The 19,463-nt window shown below is 40.3% G+C and overlaps 2 protein-coding genes across 5 annotated transcripts in view; one reads left to right on the top strand and one right to left on the bottom strand.

Annotated features, from left to right (window-relative positions):
* NVL (nuclear VCP like) overlaps positions 1 to 8,977 on the top strand; it is a 38,129-nt gene extending 29,152 nt beyond the window's left edge. For all 4 annotated transcript variants that reach the window (XM_066316264.1, XM_066316267.1, XM_066316265.1 and 1 more), the window contains 4 exons: positions 1,415 to 1,491; positions 3,042 to 3,130; positions 6,959 to 7,029; positions 8,707 to 8,977. In XM_066316264.1, coding sequence (XP_066172361.1) covers positions 1,415 to 1,491; positions 3,042 to 3,130; positions 6,959 to 7,029; positions 8,707 to 8,751 — 282 coding nt within the window. In that variant the 3' untranslated portion in view covers positions 8,752 to 8,977. The remainder of the gene's footprint in view (positions 1 to 1,414; positions 1,492 to 3,041; positions 3,131 to 6,958; positions 7,030 to 8,706) is intronic.
* Positions 8,978 to 13,984: 5,007 nt separating this feature from the next.
* On the bottom strand, positions 13,985 to 19,331 carry DEGS1 (delta 4-desaturase, sphingolipid 1). The gene is made up of 3 exons (XM_066316270.1): positions 19,176 to 19,331; positions 17,660 to 18,402; positions 13,985 to 15,533 (listed from the first exon to the last, which is right to left on the bottom strand). Exons 1-3 carry the CDS (start codon positions 19,255 to 19,257, stop codon positions 15,387 to 15,389), a joined length of 972 nt encoding a protein of 323 aa, XP_066172367.1. The 5' UTR covers positions 19,258 to 19,331; the 3' UTR covers positions 13,985 to 15,386.
* Between the last annotated feature and the right edge of the window lie 132 nt (positions 19,332 to 19,463).

Raw genomic sequence — 19,463 nt, 5'->3', positions numbered from 1 at the left:
TTCCCAATTATGCATATTATGCAAGAGAAGCCTGTCTTCACATGTTTCAGTTACTACTGTACTTAAACATTCCTGCAAGCTGCATCAAGCTCCTCTGCTGCACAGAGCTTGGCACCAGAGCAGGACAGCAAAAAATGCCCAATGTATTTGCTCCATAAAGTAATAGGTAAAACATTTATTTTTAGCAAAGAAGACATCTCTCTGGCTTGCAATTTCTTGTAAGAATTACTAAAGTATCCCATATGAAATTGTATGAAGTTTCCTTGTTTCCAGGTTAAAGTCTCTCTTTTTAAGATGTTTTCAAATCAGGCTGCTCCTTTTTTGTTGTTGTTGTTGTGTTGTTCTGGATTTTTTTCCTTTCTAACTGTTAAAGATTCATTCAAGATTATTTCCTTACTCTGCGTAGTTCCCTACTCTGCCTAGTTCCACTGTCTGTTCAGTATTCAAGTTCTTCAATTTGCCAGTTACTATACATTTTATTTTTCTCTCTTTAAGGTATTGTAGGTATGCAATAAATTAATTCCTCTGAAGGAGTCAGAAAATAATTCTGTGAATTTGTCCATTTCTGTCAAATGAGTATCTGGCACAATTTCATGATTGTATCATAAAAGTGTTCTTTCTTGTTCAAACTCAGGTATTGTTTGATCAAAGAGACATCTTGACTCTGTACTATCATGATAATACTTTACTGTTGTCTAAGGATAGCAGGAGGATCTCTGAGCTTACAGTGTTTGGAAATTTTCTTGGCTAGTTTCTAATACCATTTATGTCATTAAAACTTTTTGCTGTTGGAGATGCAAAAATAGTAACAAAAGAAACCACTTCTGGGATTTTTGTGGAGGAAGCAGTAATAATATGGAAAAGTAGTGTCCAAAAATCTACAATATATCTAAACACCTATGAAATCTAAATGGAAAACTTCTAAGTTTGAAAATCTATATCCAGAATATAAAAGATATACAATTAATTTAGTCTTAAAGGTGATAAGACCAAACTGACATGCCTATTGCTTAGCTGTTTGATTTCGACACACAGTAAAACTAAAGGAAGTTCAGCTAAATGAAGCTGCTGAAGCAACCAACTATTATTAAAAATAAGCCTACATATGGGATAGTGTTGGTGTTACAATGCCCTGGGGCAGGCTGGCCATCATTTCCTTAGAGAAAATTGAATCTGTGGGTGGCAAGTTAAAATTTAACTCTGCTTAACTTTTTATAATTAATGGTTTTAAGGCTGATTATCCTTCTTACCAGTTCGAGATTAAAAATACTAGTATTTGTGGATATTGCAGGAGACTTGTCAGACTCCCCTGTATGATTCCTGATTAAAGAAAACTTAATCACTTCAGGGATGGCAGATGTAAAAAAATAAATGTTTCCTTACCTTCACTTTTTCCTTACCTCAATTCCTTTAGAATGGCACCCGGCCTCCCCTAGACAGTGATGTGAGCCTGGAGGAAATTGCTTACAGTCAGCACTGTGATTGTTACACGTGAGTATCTTCTAGTTTTGACTGTCATGCTTAATGTGCAGTGCCAGCAGTCTTTGGTGCATGGTCAGCTGTGTTTTGCTGGTATTATTAAATGGGTTTCTTAACTTAATAAACGTTTTCCATTAGGGTATTTTTCTTGATTTCCCTTGTGCTTTTTTCCAAGAAGTTGGTAGGAGTATATGGATGAAGTCTTCTTCATCTGGAATAGTCTTCACATTGCAAATACAGAACAGTGGAGGCCTTTTGATTTTCTTTGGCTTTATTTTTTAATTCTTTATAATTTCTTTGGCTTTGTTTTATAATTCTTGCATCATCTGAGAACCAAAGAGCCCTTTTTAAGTTGTGGGCCCATACACAATGGTGATGAAAGCAAATTGGTTAAACAGCCATAACCAACTTGTTCTGTCACAGAGTTGAGAGCAATTTGTTTGACAAAGTAATGAGGGCCCATTCCAGCATGTGCTTTGGGAATGGCAAGGTGTGGCTTTAGGGAAAGCTTGATGGCTAGATCTGTCATAATAATTTGCAATTATGGTCCATAAAACCTAAAAAGCTTTAAGCTATTCATTAATTTAGTAATACTCAATGTTTTTATGGAGTTCACTGAAGATAAAGTTTATGACAGGCTGCTTGCCACAGTATTACTTGGGAAAGATAGGTAATTTTTCTTTCTTCACCTTTCACTCACTGGTTTATAGTAGTCCAGTGGGTTTTTTTGTTCAGTGTATGGGGGTTTTGGTTTGTTTTTTTGTTGTGGAGTTTTGGGGTTTTTTTTGTTTGAGGCTTTGTTGTTTGATTGTGGGTTTTTTGATGCTTGGGTTTATCTGTAATTTGACTTTGGGGGTTTTATGTGTGTGTGTGTGTTTGGGTTTGTTGTGGGTTTTGATGTCTTTCTTTGGTTTTGGTTTGTTTGGGGTTTTTTAAAAAACCCCATCTGGTTGGGTTTAATTTTTGATTTTTTAATACTTTATGCTTAGAACCCCCAAATGAAGCATGGGGAGTTAATTTTGAAATTTTTTTTTGGTTTGATGACTTTCATCAGCTGAAAGACATGTGAAAAGTTCCAGCTGTTCCAGTTCCAGGAAACTGGAAAGAAATACTTAAACTGATCTCACCATGTTTTGTGGATACTATTATTTTAAGAGCATGTTAACTTTACTATTGATGCAGCTTTGAGCAGCTCCTTTTTGTAATAGTGAGGGATTTCACTTGAATTTTTCACAAGATTTATAAAAAAAAAGAAGTTATGTTCCTGAGAACTGGCACAGTATTGACCAACCCTTTGGCATTTTCAAAAATGCTGACTGGGGATTTTGCTTCTTCCCTTGTTCCACATTAATTTGATTTTAATTTGTGGCCAAATTCTGAAGAGCATCCCTCTGTAATGAAGGTTGCAGATTGCAGAATCATCAGACCTCTTTCCAGTGTTCTTAAGATGAAATTCTGTGACAGCACAACCAAATTTTAATGTCATTCTTAATGTCTTGTCTTTCTATGCCATCAGCAAAAGAGAAATTTACCCCCAAATAACCTGTTGTTTGTATCCCTAGAGGGGCAGACCTTTCAGCTCTCGTGCGTGAGGCTTCCATTTGTGCCTTGAGACAGGAAATGGCCCTGCAGAACAGTCAAAGCAAGAAGGGTAAGAAAGCTTTAGAAAGAAAATCTTAACTGAACAGTGGCAAGATAAATGTAATATAAAGTATTTAAAGTAGTCAAAGACAAGCATAAGGCTGTGAAAGCTGTACATCATTGACTGGCTTCTGAGCCAAACAAAAATTAAGTTACATAAGGGGGGTAGGAGAGGATACAGGAAAAATGGTTGTGCTAGAAGTCAGCATAATTCTTATTTTTTAAAGAATTGAAGGTTGCAGGCTTAAAGAAAAGTTTCTGTTAAATGGTTATGTAAACTGATTATTTTCTAAATACCCCTTGCCAGTTTTCACTGCCAAAGACTAATGACGCTGACGTATTTGGAGGAGGGTTGTAAACTTCCCTGATTTCCTACCTTTGGCACCCAGCTGTGTTGTGTAACTGAACAGGTACATCCAGCACTGAGAGAATTGGGAAAATCTCAGTGCCACTTTTGATCTTTGGTGCTTAGCTCATCAGTGCCTCTTGCCAGGACTTTAACAGAGAGTTATAAATTGATATAAAGTACAGTCTCTGCCCTTTCATTATCTGTCTGAACTGCTGGTTTAAGTTGTATCTTCCTGGGGATTTTTAAATTATAGATTGAAACTTTTATATAAAATGCCTGTCTGTTTAGATTTTTTCCCAGTAATTTTATTTGTTATTTTACCCTTAAAGCAAAATACAAAGCTAAGATGGAATTGTGGCATTTCAGATTATGTCCTTGGAAAATATCATAGGCTTTCTTTATGAAAGAGCAACACTGGTATTTTAATGGCTTTGAATAATTCTTTTTGATCTAGTACCTATCCAGTCTTGTCTGGTTTTTAGCAACAGTAGGTTTCTAGAGCACAGTGGTTGTATTCCCTTTTCTGAGACAACAAGCACATTCAACTAGAGGAGGAAAAAGCCCAAGCTATAAAAACCTTCCCTGTGGTATGACTTGGTTACCCATTTTGCTTCCTGTAGCTGGATAAAACTCTTGATTTGAGGTAGAAATATCTGAGTTTATCCTAGTCATTTTTATAATTGCTCAGAATACAGCAGGCTTTATTCAGAGCTGTTCATCCCTTGAATTCAGCCTTCACAGTTAGGATTGCAGCCTAAGCACTGACTGTGTCAATGTGCAAGCAGCCAGCAAGTCCATAATATATGTACAATTTGATTTGCATGTTTATAAGAGCTGTTTGCTTGGACTGTCCTTGAGTTTCCAAGATTTCAGCCCTGATTGGTAGGAAAACATGTGAGGTGGTTTCTGTTTAGAGACCCTGTTCACTTTTATTTTCAAGATAAGACTGGAGATTTTCTTCCCTCAGTGTTCAGCAGGACACACTCTGCTGCATCCCCTCCCACGCTCTGCTTGGCTGTGGATGGCTGCTGAGTGTCCTCCTCAGGTCCTCTGGAATCAGGGCTGCTCCTTTCTATTCTGGAGAAACTGTTGCAACTTCTTGTTATACCTGATATTTTCCCTCTGGAATAAATTCAGGGGTGTGGTTTTTTTAAGGCTCAGCAGTGGTTTGCTTGAAGGTACTTTTAGAAAGTGAAATGGAAAGGGTATCCTTTTTGGGATAGTTCTTGGGAGAATTCAGAAATTCTGCTGCCAACCTGAACAGGCCTAGGCAAGCTGATCATGTTAGTCACTATGGTCTGAGAATTGCCAGATACAGAAGTTTGTAGGGGAAATTCCTAACAACTCGGCAGATTTCCACTTTCATGAAGTACCCCTGGATTTCCTCATCATTGGGCCAGCACTGACTGCTCAGAAAGGTTCACTGTCATTTGCAAACTTGGAGTTTCACTTCTGCCTCCTTTTTCCAAACCACTGAGGATGCTGAATAAAAGTGGTTTCAGCACCACTGCCAGAGTGGGACCCACCCTACTGCAGCACTTCTGCAGTTTCTCAGTCAGGTTCCTCAGAAACTTTGGAACCATGTGCTCCTGGTGACTTCTTCCCGTTGACATCTTAACTCACCTGTTTAACTTCATCTTGAATATTTATTTCAAACAGATCTAGTTACACAGAATGTACAGGGTATGAGAAATAATAGGAGAAGAGTCTTACTCCTATTTCAGCTGCAGTGACAAATACAGACCTTCTAAACTATCACCCTTTTTGTACATTTTTATAAAAGATGGCCAGTGGTCCCACATCACCTGCAGTCTGTAAGGCTGATCCTAAGCAAAGAATCTATGAGACTTTTTGTTTGAGCAGTTAAGAGCAAGTGTGGTTTAACAAGTCAGAATAAAGTTGTGCTTCTTTGCAGTTGAATTTGAAAAGTAAGATCTGGTCCTTGTTTGATAGGAACCACCTATCCCTCGCTCACCTAAGAAAATAGGAAAACACCAATTTTGTATTTAGAATTTTCAGCATATTGTCTTATTCTTAAAAGATTGTACATGTTGATATACTTCATTATTTTAATTCAACAATATAAATGGTTTAACAATAAAATATTAGTACCTACTTATTCAGACTAAATGGTTTTTCATCAGGAATTGAGGCAAAGTGTGTTATTGCAAGTAGCCAAGGTCTAGATTACTCACAGCTACAATTTCTACATGATCAAGCTTTAGGCAAGCTTTTATCACATAATAAGCATGAAGTAGTCTAACTTACTTGCAGTGAGCAAGGAGATTTTCTCCCTTCCTATAGCATTGTCACAGTTTGATTAAAAATTACATCCTTAAAAACAAAAGTGAAAGCAACATTAAATTCTCATAGCTTCATTTTATTGTTTTATGGAGTTTTAATGACTCAGTCGAAAAGTCTGTCTTCTGGGAAAGTCCCAATTTGAACCTTTTCCTTACTGTAAATAGCATTTCCTTGAGGAGATAGGTTAAATTCCTCCTATTTTAAACTTGCATCTTCAAATTTTCCAGGTATAACTTTATCTGGTAATAGGAATGTTGAACATGAGCTCCAGAGAACTGAGATGAGAGAGCAATGAGGTTGTATGTTTAGTTCAGTGAACTTTAACCTTCATCTTTACTTTTAGCACAGGCAATAATAACTGTAGGCTATTTACTCTTCTGCTTTATACCTTAGAGAAGGTATATTTCTTTTTTAATTTAGTATCTTCCATTTGCTGCTTAGTTTTTTACTGTATCAGCAGAAGATTTTTGTTCAACTCAAACTCAAAATGCATACATCTTTAAGAGTTTTTTCATGTTGGCACATCCTATTTCATGTGGAAATAAAAGCAATAATCATCCTGATGAAAGAGATGAAAAGAATGCACCAAACAAGACTACAGTTTGTATTTCTGTCACATCTGATACCTGAGCATAGTGTTAGCTTGTAATGAACCTTTTATAGTAATGGCATCTTGGGATTCTTAAATCCAGACTAAACAAGCTACTTCCTTGTCAAAGCAGAGGAATCCATTACTTATTTGGGGTATGCTTATGTTTTAACATACTACAAAAACCTGTTCTAAAGGTTATTATTAGGAATAATTACTGTGGATAGTTGCATTAAGGTCAAAAAGGCAATTTGCATAAACTTAAACACAGGGAGTGGTGGCAGTGAAAGCTTTCATTCTGGGTAATGCCAGAGAAGGCAGTGATATGAAGCCAATTATTTAGAAATTGAGTAGAACTGGAATGATAGCAAAATATTTTCTAGGTACTTCTTAATAACAGGGAAGTTAATATTGAATTTATGTTAAAAAAAAAGTCCAGAACTAGAAGCAGCAGAATTTGAGGGATTCACTTCCAGAAAGGTTAAGGGAATTCAGTTAGTTAGGGTTCATGAATGCTGCCTTGAAATACCTGCAACAGTCATTTGAGTGTCAGTTGTCTGCAATTCTAGTAATTTATCATGCTTTGTTCTTTTAAGGAGAAATCAAGATTTCTCGTAAACACTTTGAAGAAGCTTTCAGGAAAGTGAAGTCTTCAGTGTCCAAACAGGTAAGATAATATTCAGGTATGTAAGGCTCATTACTCCCTTGGGAAGGACAATCTTCTGGTGCTGGAGACTGGTGGGAATGGTTAATGTTGCCGCACACTCAGACAGATTTCAAACTGACACTACCAGTTTCTGCATTAAACAAGCCTGATGTTTGTGTTAAGGTCAGAAATCAAAGCCTCCCTTTTCAGCTGCAGATGATGCACTGCACGTAGATGGCTTACCAAGATACCAAGCTTATTTTTTAGTGTGGTGCCTTGGACTTCACTGACATTCCCAAATTGATTATTAACCTGGCCCTAAGCTCTTATGTCTGCTGAGTTTTCAGTTAGTCAAGACCTTTAGAGTGAATCACATCCTGCCACAGCCTTTCCTCCCCCATGATGGTGACACACAAAGATGTGCCCTTTCTGTCGATGTTCAGGAGATGTAAATTTGAGATGGGACATAAAACACACTTCATTATCTTAGTTATTTCCTATGACTTTTTTCATTATTTGGATTTGTCAAGGAAGTTTGTTGTAAATGTTTCCTTATGCCTTGTTCCTTTTAATGACTGAAAGGAAAGCTGTTCAATCATCTTAATTACTATAACTTTGGAGTTTATATATAGGAATTGCTATTATTGTATCTAGGTCTCCATGTGTTGCCAAGAGTGTACTGCAGCCAGAACACATTAATATATTCAGATGTAACACTAACCAGAGAGAAGTTAGTAAATATTTCATTGTTATTGTATTTTGATGGTCAGTGACTTCTCATAAGCCACAAAAATTTAAAACATCTCCTCTAACATTGCAAAGATTGTTAAGTATTAGAACATATTCCTCTTGGTTAGCCAAAAATGTTATTCTGCATCTCAAAGGCAGCTTAAGTATCATGTCTGAGACTCTTATATTTCAGTTATATTCTTCTGAAGACTTTTCAGTTAGGTATTTTGAAATATCTCTTGCAATGCAGGATACTTATCTTCTATTTCCAGATGCCATTTCCTGTATCTGCTCAACAAGTTCAGTCTGACAAATCTCTACAGGCCTTACTATGAATACTGAAAAATTATAAAAAGGCTAAAAGAGCTGCATCTTACTGATCTAGTGCATCTCTCCTATTCCATAGGAGATAGGGATCCACACATCTCTGGTTTAATTGGTTGACCCAAGATAACCAAAACCAATTCTTAAAGCTGTGGACAAGCATCACTTTCTGAAGCCAGTTATTTCAGTGGAAGTATTCTGTTCCTCAAACTCTCCTTTGGAGTGACCAGTGAAAAGGGTTAAGGAACAGTTAAGTCAGACTAGCAAAGGATGACCTTGTCTGTTCATTGTGCAGAACTGGATGGTGGGGGGGAAAGTGTCAGTTCAGCAGCTCCTGTGGTGAAGAGGGCAGTGCCTTTTAATGAAGGTGCCATCTAATCTGGCACGGCACCAGGAACTGTAAGAACTCTGCCTGAGGCCTCTGGGCAGCACACACCATTGGTGACTCTCCCTGGAGAACCTCATTTAGGAGCCAGGGTAGTGGGAGTTTGCCTTATTTAGATTTTTGTTTGGAAGTGTTTTAAAATGCAGCTAGTGACTCATCAAGCTGGTTTGTTTCACTTGCTTAAATAATACACAAAGTCACTTTTAAATATTGTGTAATTTTTTAACACTGAGGTATTCTTCTTCTCTTGGCACTGTTAGGATCAAATAATGTATGAAGAACTGCACCAGTCGCTGTGCAGGTGATACATTTGGACAATTCCCAGAAGAGACTAAACTCTACACTGGTGAAGAGTTCTGCAGTTCCTGTGCCTGTTTTCAAGACCCAGGTTGGAAAGAAGCTGTACTGAATCCATCCCTCAACTTTTTATACTGAACCTGAAAAAAAGGACATCACAATCTACTGCTCTAAAGCATCCTCAATTGAACTGTCTCCAGAATAAAAGATACAATACATGCTTCCTTCTTATAACTGTTTACATTTGCCAAATGAATGCTTTTAGTGCTAAAAAGCTAATACTATTCTGATCTACTTGGTGCTCTGAATGAGAAATCTCTGAGGCACAGGCTATCCCTTCCAAGTGTTTACACCGCTCAAATAGCTGTTTTCAACCATCAGAGAAAATTGCTGTTTTCCAGAACACTGAAAGAAGCACTGGGAGGACAGAACTGTGAAAGTAGGCTGGGAAAGTGCTGTACTGGATGTTATCACACCATTAATCATGCATTTTCCGAGGACAGTGACACATGATTGTGCCAGTACAGGTTCTCAGAGCTGCTAACAGCTTCCTTCCACCTCACCAAAATAAAGTGCCCACAGATGGCAAGCTGGGAGGGTTACATGGGAGAGAGTTAAGTTTGGAAATTGGAGAAGCGCTATGATACTATGATTCAACCTAGGAAACATTTGAGTTAAGAGGTACTTAACAAGCTCGTTCATTATTTTTCTTCAACAGATAAATTTTCAAAATTGAGAAGTATCCATATTAAGACAAAACACTAAAAAGTGATAGATTATGAAACATAGAAGCCTTCAGGGAAATAGTTTTTGTAAGCCACAACTAATCTGTAAGCATCCCCTCCTACTTATTTAAACACTTGAGGAAGATCATTTAATCTCCTACTTGAATTCATTTTAACAAATACCCTGAACAACCCGATCTAACTTTAAGACTGACCTTGATAGAGAATAGTACCTTACATCTTAAATTCTTCTCAGAACTGCCAGCTAACAAGAAATCTTACTGCACCTTTTTACCCAAAGGTACATATTGAAGGTTATCACATGTAACTTATCCCCACAGACTTGCATTTTAAAAAAATTGATGCTCATGGCAGCTTGGTGTTACCACTGGGATTTTTGCTCAACATGGGATGACATTCCCTCCCTCTCCTACAGAAACTGGAGCCTTAGTGACTCAAATTCTGACTCATAAGACTAACAAATTAAGTCCCTTTATATAAAGCAGATGAGGATGATGTGCTTTTAATTGTAAATCAGGCTTTAAGCTTGAGCTTTGATTCCCAGAAATCCAAAAGGAAGCATCACCATTTTCAATCAATACCAGCTTGGAAGGAAACATCAGTTATCTGGTTCAACCTTTCTTGGCAAAAAGCAGAGTCTAGACATGATGGCTCAGGACCCTGTCCAGCTAAATCTTACAAGTGTCTGACATTGGGGAATCCACCACTTCCTGGGGAGAACTTTCACTATGAGAATAATCAACTAATGGAATAGTTTTCCACATTTCCAATTGGAAGCACCCATTACCCACCATCTTTTCCATGTCACTGTTGCAAACAGGGAATCTCCCTCCATCTTCTTTGTAACCAGCCCTGGAACATGGTTTTAAGTTCTGTACCTTACCTTTATTTTCTCAAGGCTGCACAAACAGTTCTCTCAGTCTTAGCCCATAATACTACAACAGTATAATAATAATAATAATGATACACTCAATTCACTTTAGTGGACCAATGAAAAGAATAAGTGATTTCTCCTTTATGGATGTACAGAGAAGATTCCTGCTACCAAACTTGGGGATAGCTGCAGATGATGAGCTTAGGTAGGAGTGGAGTCCTCAAGTTCTGGGATCTCCACCTAAGAATTTTTCTTTCCTTTTATGATGATATTCCTGTGTATGTATGGAGCAAGAAAGCAAAGTAGGACTTGCAAGGCAAGGTAAGAGAGGGAATGCTATGAAGGAGCAATAATAGCACTACAGTCTTGTCAAGAGTGCCAGCACAAAACATGTTTATTATTTGAGGTGTCTCATGATCGTTCTTGGTGATAAAGGAAGAGAAAGTGGGGTGCACAGGAGGGTTTGAATGCACAAGAAAAATTTTAAAAGTTAAGGTGAAAGGCAGAAAGAGCCAGATGAGTCAAGTGTCCATATCCTGTGTGCTCACCTTGTCTGGGCTCCATGTGCAGCAAGGAGCAGGCAAGGGTAGGCAGCTGAATTCCATTTGCCTGCTCACACACGAGTGCTGCACCCACACTGCTCCTTGTGGGAAATTCTGCTTAGGCTGTAGTATATATCACTAAATAAACAATGATCCTTTGTACAGTAGAGATCCTTTGTACACAGAAAATGGGAACTGCTTTAAGGAATGAGCCTTTTCACCCAATAGAGACAAATATTTTGTTCTGCATATGCAGATACCACCCCTCTTAGCAGACATGCCTCGAGGTTTTGCCTCCAGGCATCTTGTTTCTGTTGTGACAAGATCAAGAAATTGTTCATCATGCCACCCTCCTCTCCCTTTTCCTGAGGCTAACACCACATCGAAACCACAAGAATGAGCCTGTCCCAGAGCATGGTAGATGCTAACTCAAGCATGGAGAGGGGGCAGAGGCAGTGCAGAGGCCTGTCAAAAAGAGAAAAGAAAAATGCTGTCTTCATTCTTGGCTCAAGAGGAAACTTCTTCCACATCTTTGTCCTGACGGAAATCTTGTATCCCCCTTCAGGTTTGATTGTGAAACAGAAGATAGGCTAGAGAAAAGATAGTTGTGTGGAGTTGCAGGTTGCTGTGCTAAAGGCAGATCCACATGGTTCAGACACACCTACTTACCAGATTGTTTTCCTAGGACCTTGCAGAAGCAATGCTGGCAGACCCAGAAGTGGCTCCTGTGCCTTGCAATGTGCAAGCTAAACAGCAGAACTTGCTTTGCTGTAAGTCTTTGGAGACTTCCAAATTACAGAGGAGTGCAGTTTCCAAAAGCTGTGCCAAACTACTTACATAAGGTTGCTGCTTCAAAGTCACTTTCCTCCTCTCAGTCCAACAGGAGTAGGGCAGCCTGCAGTCTGTAGCACTGATGTTATCACCTGTTGAACCTCATCATTAAATAAGGCATGAAGAGCTTTAAGCTCTGCTGTGGCATGCCACTTCATCTGATAGAAGGAAGGAATGTCAGGGAGGCAGAGGTGAGCCACTGACCTCGGCATCTGACAGTGGCCACTCACCACGAACAGATCCACGTCCCAACACCTTTGTTTTATGTGCTCACTCAGTGAGTTCCCCAGAGGAGTTCCAGGACACACAACTGGAAGTCTCGGCTGTTCCAGCTGACCTCTGGTTCCAGGGAGGAAGCTCTGCCCAGGGTCTGAAACATGGAGCTCTGCAGCCAGACATATGCACCCATCTGGCATGTTAATGTTGGGAAGCAGACAGGTTCAGCAGCAAACCGGGAATGCCAGAGGCAAGGGATGTTCTCAAAGAGGAGTATACCCACGCCTGTCCTGTGGGAAAACTAATGCCTAGTGCAATCAGATTCCAGGATGCATTACTTATTCCACTCTAAGCAGCTCCAGATAATTGGGAGCAGGGAGTGTTAAAAACCATGCGAGGAAATTTATTCTGAAAAGTACAGGTTATTCTAAAAGCCCTGAAGGGGATTCAGAGCTCTGCACGATTTAACTACAACTAAAATACTCGGGTGACAGTTAAAACTCCTGACTGATTTCACACAGAGGAGATGTTCTCCAAACTGACAGGAACAAACCCCTAATCAACATGTAGACACACCAAAGTTAACTCGTTTCATCTGAATAGATTTAGAAAGGACAACTGGGTTAACAATTGTCAGAGTTCTTGACGCTCTTTAGGTTTAGTTTATTCTTCACCAGTTAGTGAAAGCTCCATTCAATTTTCAGATAAAATATTTCAAAAATGATACTAACCCCTTTCTGCCAGGTGTTTTAATTATATTAATAAAAACTACTTAACTCCTTAAAGCAGCAACTAGATGGTTCATATGTGGGTTTTTTTAAATGTTAGTGTTTCATATTTCTATGTCATGCCTTTGGAGTGAACACCATGCTTTCTCCAGTCATACTTAAATTCACTGTTCATTTAGAATATATCAAGTAGGGCCAGCTTGTCCTAATTACTTTTACCAGGCATTCAGAAACACTTCTAATTCTTTGGGGATGAAACTATGCTGAGTACCTTTCAAATTATGTGCTTTTGGCAGTTCTTATTTGTTAGCTGCTAAGGCTTTTTAAGTATTATACAGGAATTATATGCCTAAGAAGGGTTGCTTCCAATGCTTGCAAGAATCAGACCATTGTTTAGATCTACACTTAAATCTGACTGGCTCAGATTAACCTAATACAGTAAATTGCTCTCCAATAGGTAGCCAGTAGCAGATGTTTCAGAAAGATTATGGCAAACACAGATATCCTCCTCAAAAATCCCCACTATTCAGTGCCTCTTGAAGTGAAAATAATGTATTTATAATTTGAGTTGGAAGGGAAAATCAGTCAGAACAACTGACTATGGCAACTTATGGCAACTCTTGAAATTTTAAACATGAAAGACAGCAACTTCAACCCTGTTTATGAGCAGGAATTCCATGAAGTGGGTAACTAACTATAAAATTTCTACTCTGAACTCTGCTTGTCTTAAATATTCATGTAAGATAACTGAATTTCTTAACTTCAGCTCTTAGCCATAGAACTTTGCAGACACTTTCCATCCTTCATCCAGCTGTGATAAATCATCAACACCAAAGATAATTTAAGAAACAGAGTGATATTAAGTGGCTTAAAAAGAAACTGGTTTGCAACTTCGAAGCCATTACAAGTATTTAAACCCAAGTCAGTTTTCCTCTGAGTAGGGAGAAAAGGTAGTTATTCTTTACAGGTAATCTATATCATCACTCAGTAGAAAGGTCTCAAATCTGCTTTAGAAATACCAAATTTCCCTAAAGCTTAAGTCCTTCAGCATAAGGGGACGAATCAAAAATCCACCACTACTTTAATCTTTGCTTTTTAATTACATGTAAAAATACTGGACAAAGTCTGTTTTCACATTATACTCCACCCTGAGCAACACACTGGCTACCTCACAGGTTACGGGCATAAGGAAGTCACTCTGTAGGTGGCTGGCAGACTTTCATACCACTTCTGTTGCTTAGCCAAGATAAGGGCCCTCACTTAAACAAAGTACACATTAAAACAGCACCACAGTCGAGACCGAGTTAAGATGTACCAGTACAATCTTTTGAGGCACTCACCTTTTCAAAACAAACAACAAAAAACCACCCCCAAATACAGGACTTGAAGGCATCTAAAATTCAGTTACAGCAGCTACAACTTCCACCTCCCTCAGAGTCCATCTTCCAGATTAATGAAGAACATACCACAGAGCCACCATTTGCGATTCAAGGGTGATTTGTAGCCAGTTTTGACTGCTTAAAGTGCATTAGAGGGTAGAAGGCAGATCTACTGTGCTGAGGTATGGAAAGGTTCTTCACTGTCCAGCAAGTCTATCTGGTCCCAATGAAAAATTTCCTAAGCAGGAAGTTTTGTATCACCACCTCTCACCGCATTTTAATATGTAAGAAAGACAAGTATTTATGGAGTGTAGGTTTAGGGGCAAAAAACCAAACAAATTATCTACCAACTTTCTGTGTACACAAATGACTAATATGCTAATAGATAGTACTGTCAGTGGCTGTAGCTAGACTTGTCCCGTAGCCAGAACAGGATCTGTTTCAATCCATTCACTTTTTCATAAAAGCCAAATTTCCAAATGAGTGTAAATATTTATATTTGAAACCATAGTAACACAGTAATTTTTCTTCAAAAATCAGAAAACTCCCAAACTCTGTAACAAGATTTTTCCAACATGAAACCCCACATCAGGTATATTAATTAAGTCACCTAAATGCCACCTGCTCACACTACATGCCAACAGAAGCAGCTCAGGCAGTAGGTGGGACCCTTGGAGTTGGCAATACCCTTGAATTCTTCCCCATCTTTTATTTTTTACAAAGAAGCCACAGAAGCCAACTCAAAGATACCAGTTTCATTCTGATAGATTGCTCCTTTAAGGTACTCTCAGTAGAAAAGGTGGAACTTTAAAGCATTGCTTCAAATGAGACACATATTTAAACAAAAGCAGCCTGAACATTCCTGTGCAAATTTAGTTCTTCCAACCATCAGTTCAGAAACATTTTCAACTGAACATTTAAATTAACAAATCATGTTAGTTTAGAATTAACAGGTAAGTACGGCATTTTAAAACTAGTCATCTAAATAGCATGTTGAAGGCAGTATACTACACTGAGAACTTTTAAACTGTTATGAGTCAGACATTTTATATAGATTTAACACCTAGCAAAGTAAATTCTGTAACAAAGTGATTTTGCATTATACATATAACACTGATCCTTAGGCAGAGACACATTAAACCAATGAATCCAAGAACTGTGAGGAATGTTATAGCTGGTAGGAGTCTGCTACAAAATCCTTAAGGATGCATTGCTATGTTGCTGTACATCTTAATTCAGGACACAGGTGAACAGCTTTAGCAGGAAACCTTTATACCAGCCACTTTAAAGCAAGCAGACATTTCAAAGTTTTTTGGTTGCCAGAAGTTTAATCTTGCTTCACTTCACCTTTTAATTGCCTTTTCATGCGTGAATATGGGCTGATTGTGTCATCCATCACAAAGTCATACAGTACTTTTATCCAAGAGTTATACTGGGGCAGGTTGTCATAGTATTCAGCTGCTATTTTCTTCACCTGAAGGAGAGACATGAGGTTTATTTACTGGTTATATTAACAACAGTTGAGACAACTTTACAACCCTCAATGTGTAACACCACAGGAAGTTTCAGTCCAGAAGTTAGATCCCACAGGAAAGGCCACTTGTGCCACAGTGTGAATGTTCCTTGAAGAGAAAAGCAATTCCCTAGTTAAGTAAATCTCCTCCCAAGTTTTTGGAGCTGGCCAGAACAAGCTCAGGTAACTCTCCAAAGTCCCTTCACTGTGTTACCTACAGGATGATAGAGCTCACAAAGCAAGTGGTTTGGTTGCTATTGAAAATGTGTGACTCAGTTCAGTGCTGACTCATAGATACACAAGTAACAGTAAAAAGGATGTTTTAAGTTCTAGGAAGAGCTGTTTAACACAGCTATTTCTATATGTAGCTTCAAATCTTGGCACTCAAGAATAAAGGCATTTTATTTCTAAGGAATATTTTGTTTCTGAAGATAAGACTTCAAAGAAGGAATATAAACTGTTTGCAAAGACTCTGTTCTCAGTTGCACATGTTAACCAGACCACTATTTAAACTGAGAGCAGCAGGCTCAGTTAAGTGCCTGTACTGCTGTTTAGGGCCAACCACTTAAAGCCTTAAAAATATGAAGGGAACAAAAAGGATTTTTTCACAAAATTCCATAGCTTTAGTCTGAAGAACAGACAAAGACAAACATATTTACATGGCTGGTTTGAAGGCAAAGCTTGTTTTTGACACATCATCACACCTATAGAATAGTGCACCGAGTCAATGTACTTTTACCCAACAGTAATAACTGAGGAGTCAAGTGCCCTCTGCTTAGGGATCTTTAGCCACAGCAGAGTCCAATCCAATCAAATTAACTGCACTGTTACAAAAGAAGGGTTTGTTTTCTTATGAGAGCTGTGGATTATGAGTCCTGCAGCAGAACTGGGTATCTATCCCTAGAATTAAATACTTGGAAAAATTCATGCCCTACTTAGAGCTAAAAGTGAAAATGCTGGTTCACAGCACCAAGTATCAAAGGTGAGTTAAAACAACTTCTGCTGTACTTAAAAGATTTAGACCTACGAATAAAAGCAATCATCTATCTTAAAAAAACAAACAAAAAAAAAAAACAACAAAAAAAAAAAACCCACACAAAGCCTCAACAAACCAACTGCATGATCTACCTGCCCTGCCAAAATTGCTGGCGTAGTTATCAGCTGCAGTTCCACCAATGACAACAGAAATACCAATCAAGTTTAAACTTCACCAGAGAGATGGTGTTACAAAGTCTCACTGCTGCCAAATGCAATAACAAAGCTCTAAGACCAACAGCACAGCTGCTGTCACATTGCAAATTTAGCATCTGATGAAAAACTGAAGATTCAGATGTAACCCTGAAGCCTGCGTTCCCCTGCTTCAACTGGGAAACATGGATACAGTGAGAAAGAAGCTCCCGCCTGTAAGAAGCAAAGGTTGAATGAGGAGAAACTTCACCTCTGCCACTCATGCAGCCTTGACAGGTCTAAGTCCTGGTGTAGAACTCTTAACTCTGCCAATCTACAGCTGATTCTTATTTAGGGTCCAAAGGCTCTTGCTAGAGGACACTGAAGTGTCCTTCAGTCTCTAGTCTCCAGATCAGAGAAGTTATTAAACATTTGTCAGCAGTACAGCAAACATTAACAGTACCTCAAACCCTCTCTCTTCCCCCCACCAGAGGACATCCCTGACAGAACAGACTGAAGGATAAGCACACACTGCAATACTGTCCTTAATACTTCAATGACAGAGGTAACAAATCTCCTGAATTATCTTCAATTTCTTAACTAGTTTTTTGCATACTTACAAACAAGATTCTAGAAGACAGGCTGTAATTACAGAAAGCTAAAGTTAGTGCAAAGCATAAGGCAGGCGTTCCCTCCCCCCTCCTTTTATGGAAGAGGATTGAGCAGCAACAAACTGGAAGCTTGTTCAGGGTACCACTAAAATGCTAAATAATTACCTCCTGTATCACTCAACTTATGCTGTGGGTGGTTTTTTGTTTTTAATCTCCCAACTTCCATTCTTCTGTCAGTGTTCTACCTTATTTTCATGTTAAAGTAGGCCTTGATCTAAAAAAAAGTAATAAGCATAGAAGTTAACTTACCAGTGGAAGGCTCTTGCCAGGAATATTGGGGAAGTCATGATGTTCATTGTGATAGCCAACATTAAAAGTGAGCAAATTAAGTGGCCCATAGTAGGAATAGGTCTCATGTCCTTTTAAAAACATGTAATGTTCAGCTATGAAGTGTCCCGAAATTGGGTGCAACCCAAGACCAAGTACTGAACCAGCAAGCATGTAAAAAATGGATTTGACTCCCCATAAATAATATATTGCCACATCAAAGGCGAGCTGAGCCAATAAATTGATTATTTCAAGCCGAGTAATGGGTTTAGGATTGATGCAGAGAGGTCTAATGGCATAGAAAAAAGGCTGAAGAACAATCCATATGAACTTCCTAAAAGGGGTGCAGAAGAACCAGCCTTCGAAGTTGGTAGGAATGTCCACATCGATGCCGTCACCGCCTAAGTAACGATGATGATCCATGTGGTATCTCTTGAAGGATATGGAGTAGGGGAGACCAAGAGGGAGGTTGGCAAATATTCCAAACCATCGATTCCACATGGCTTTGCTGTTGCCAAAGGCACTGTTGTGGGAGATCTCATGGATAGCCAGAGTCATGGAGTGGCTAATACAGCTTCCAAAAACATAAGCCCAGAAGACCACCCATTTCCAATCCAAGTCTTTAACCAGATAGAATGCAGTCAACTGTGCCAGAACCATCAGCACAACCACCCAGACCAGGTTATAGTCTGGCTTCATCAATGCTTTTATCTCTGGATGTTTAGCTAGATGGGAAAAAAATTAAAATGAAAAAGAAGTTATTTCAAAGCTCCCCTCACAACTAACTATCCCAATTAGATTAGTTTTTTCTTCCCTTTGTCCTAATTAGGAGTTGTCTGCAAAGCTAATGAAAACGCGTGACCTTTCCACTTGTGATATTTATTGCTATAATGAATCATTTAGAATCAAGTCATTTTAGCACTTTTACGTTGCTCAGCAACTAGTCACGTACATGGCAAACACCAGCACCACATCCAGCCTGCTCAGGAAGGAAACGGCCCTGAGCCGACAACCCACCCGTTATCCCGGAGGGCTCAGGAAGGCTCAGCCCCGATTTTAGCGCCGCGCTCGACGCCGTTATCCGCCAGCCCCGGGTGCCGCGGTGACCTCTGCGCACAGACAGCCAGACACCGCCTCACCGCCCGTCCCGCTGCCCGGCCGCGGGCGGGGAGCGGCCCGGGGCCGCCGGGGAACCCGGGCTCCTCTCCCGCCGCTCGGGATGGCAGCCCGGCCCGCGCCTCGGGCTCGGCCCCCGCAGGCGGCCGCCTCCCCTCTCCTTCCCCCGCTCCTTCCCTTCCCCTCCCCCGCCAGCGCCGCCAAGGCGGCGGCTCCCGCCTCCACGTCCGCGGGCCCGGCCCGACTGCGGCCGCCCCGCCGGGAGGTTCCGAGGGGCGCCGCCGCCCCCCGGCACGGGCGGCCATCTTGTGGGGTGTCCGTGTGCCCCCCCCCGCTCCGCCACGCAGCCGGCGGCAGAAGCGGCGGGACCACGGCTCCTCACCCAGGATCTCCTTGCGGCGGTCGGCGTGGGGCTGGTCCGTGTAGACCCACTCGAAATCCTCTCTAGCCACAGTATTCCCCATGGCGGCAGCGAGACACCCCCAGCCAGGCTGCCAGCCCGCTGCGCGGAGCCCCCGGTACCGCACTTTATAGCGCGGGAGGCGCCCGCGGCCACGCCCCCACCCCGCCCTCGCCGCCCATTGGCCGCCGCCGGCTACCGGGCGCGCTCCCGCCGCGGCGGCGCCCCCTGCCGGCGGGGCGGGGCGGCCCTGAGGGAGCCCTCAGAGCC

Source organism: Sylvia atricapilla, chromosome 3 (genome assembly GCF_009819655.1).
Source record: "Sylvia atricapilla isolate bSylAtr1 chromosome 3, bSylAtr1.pri, whole genome shotgun sequence".
Classification (NCBI taxonomy): Eukaryota; Metazoa; Chordata; class Aves; order Passeriformes; family Sylviidae; genus Sylvia; species Sylvia atricapilla.
Note: the sequence above shows the minus strand (reverse complement) of the source record. Positions and strands in the feature narration are given on the sequence as shown.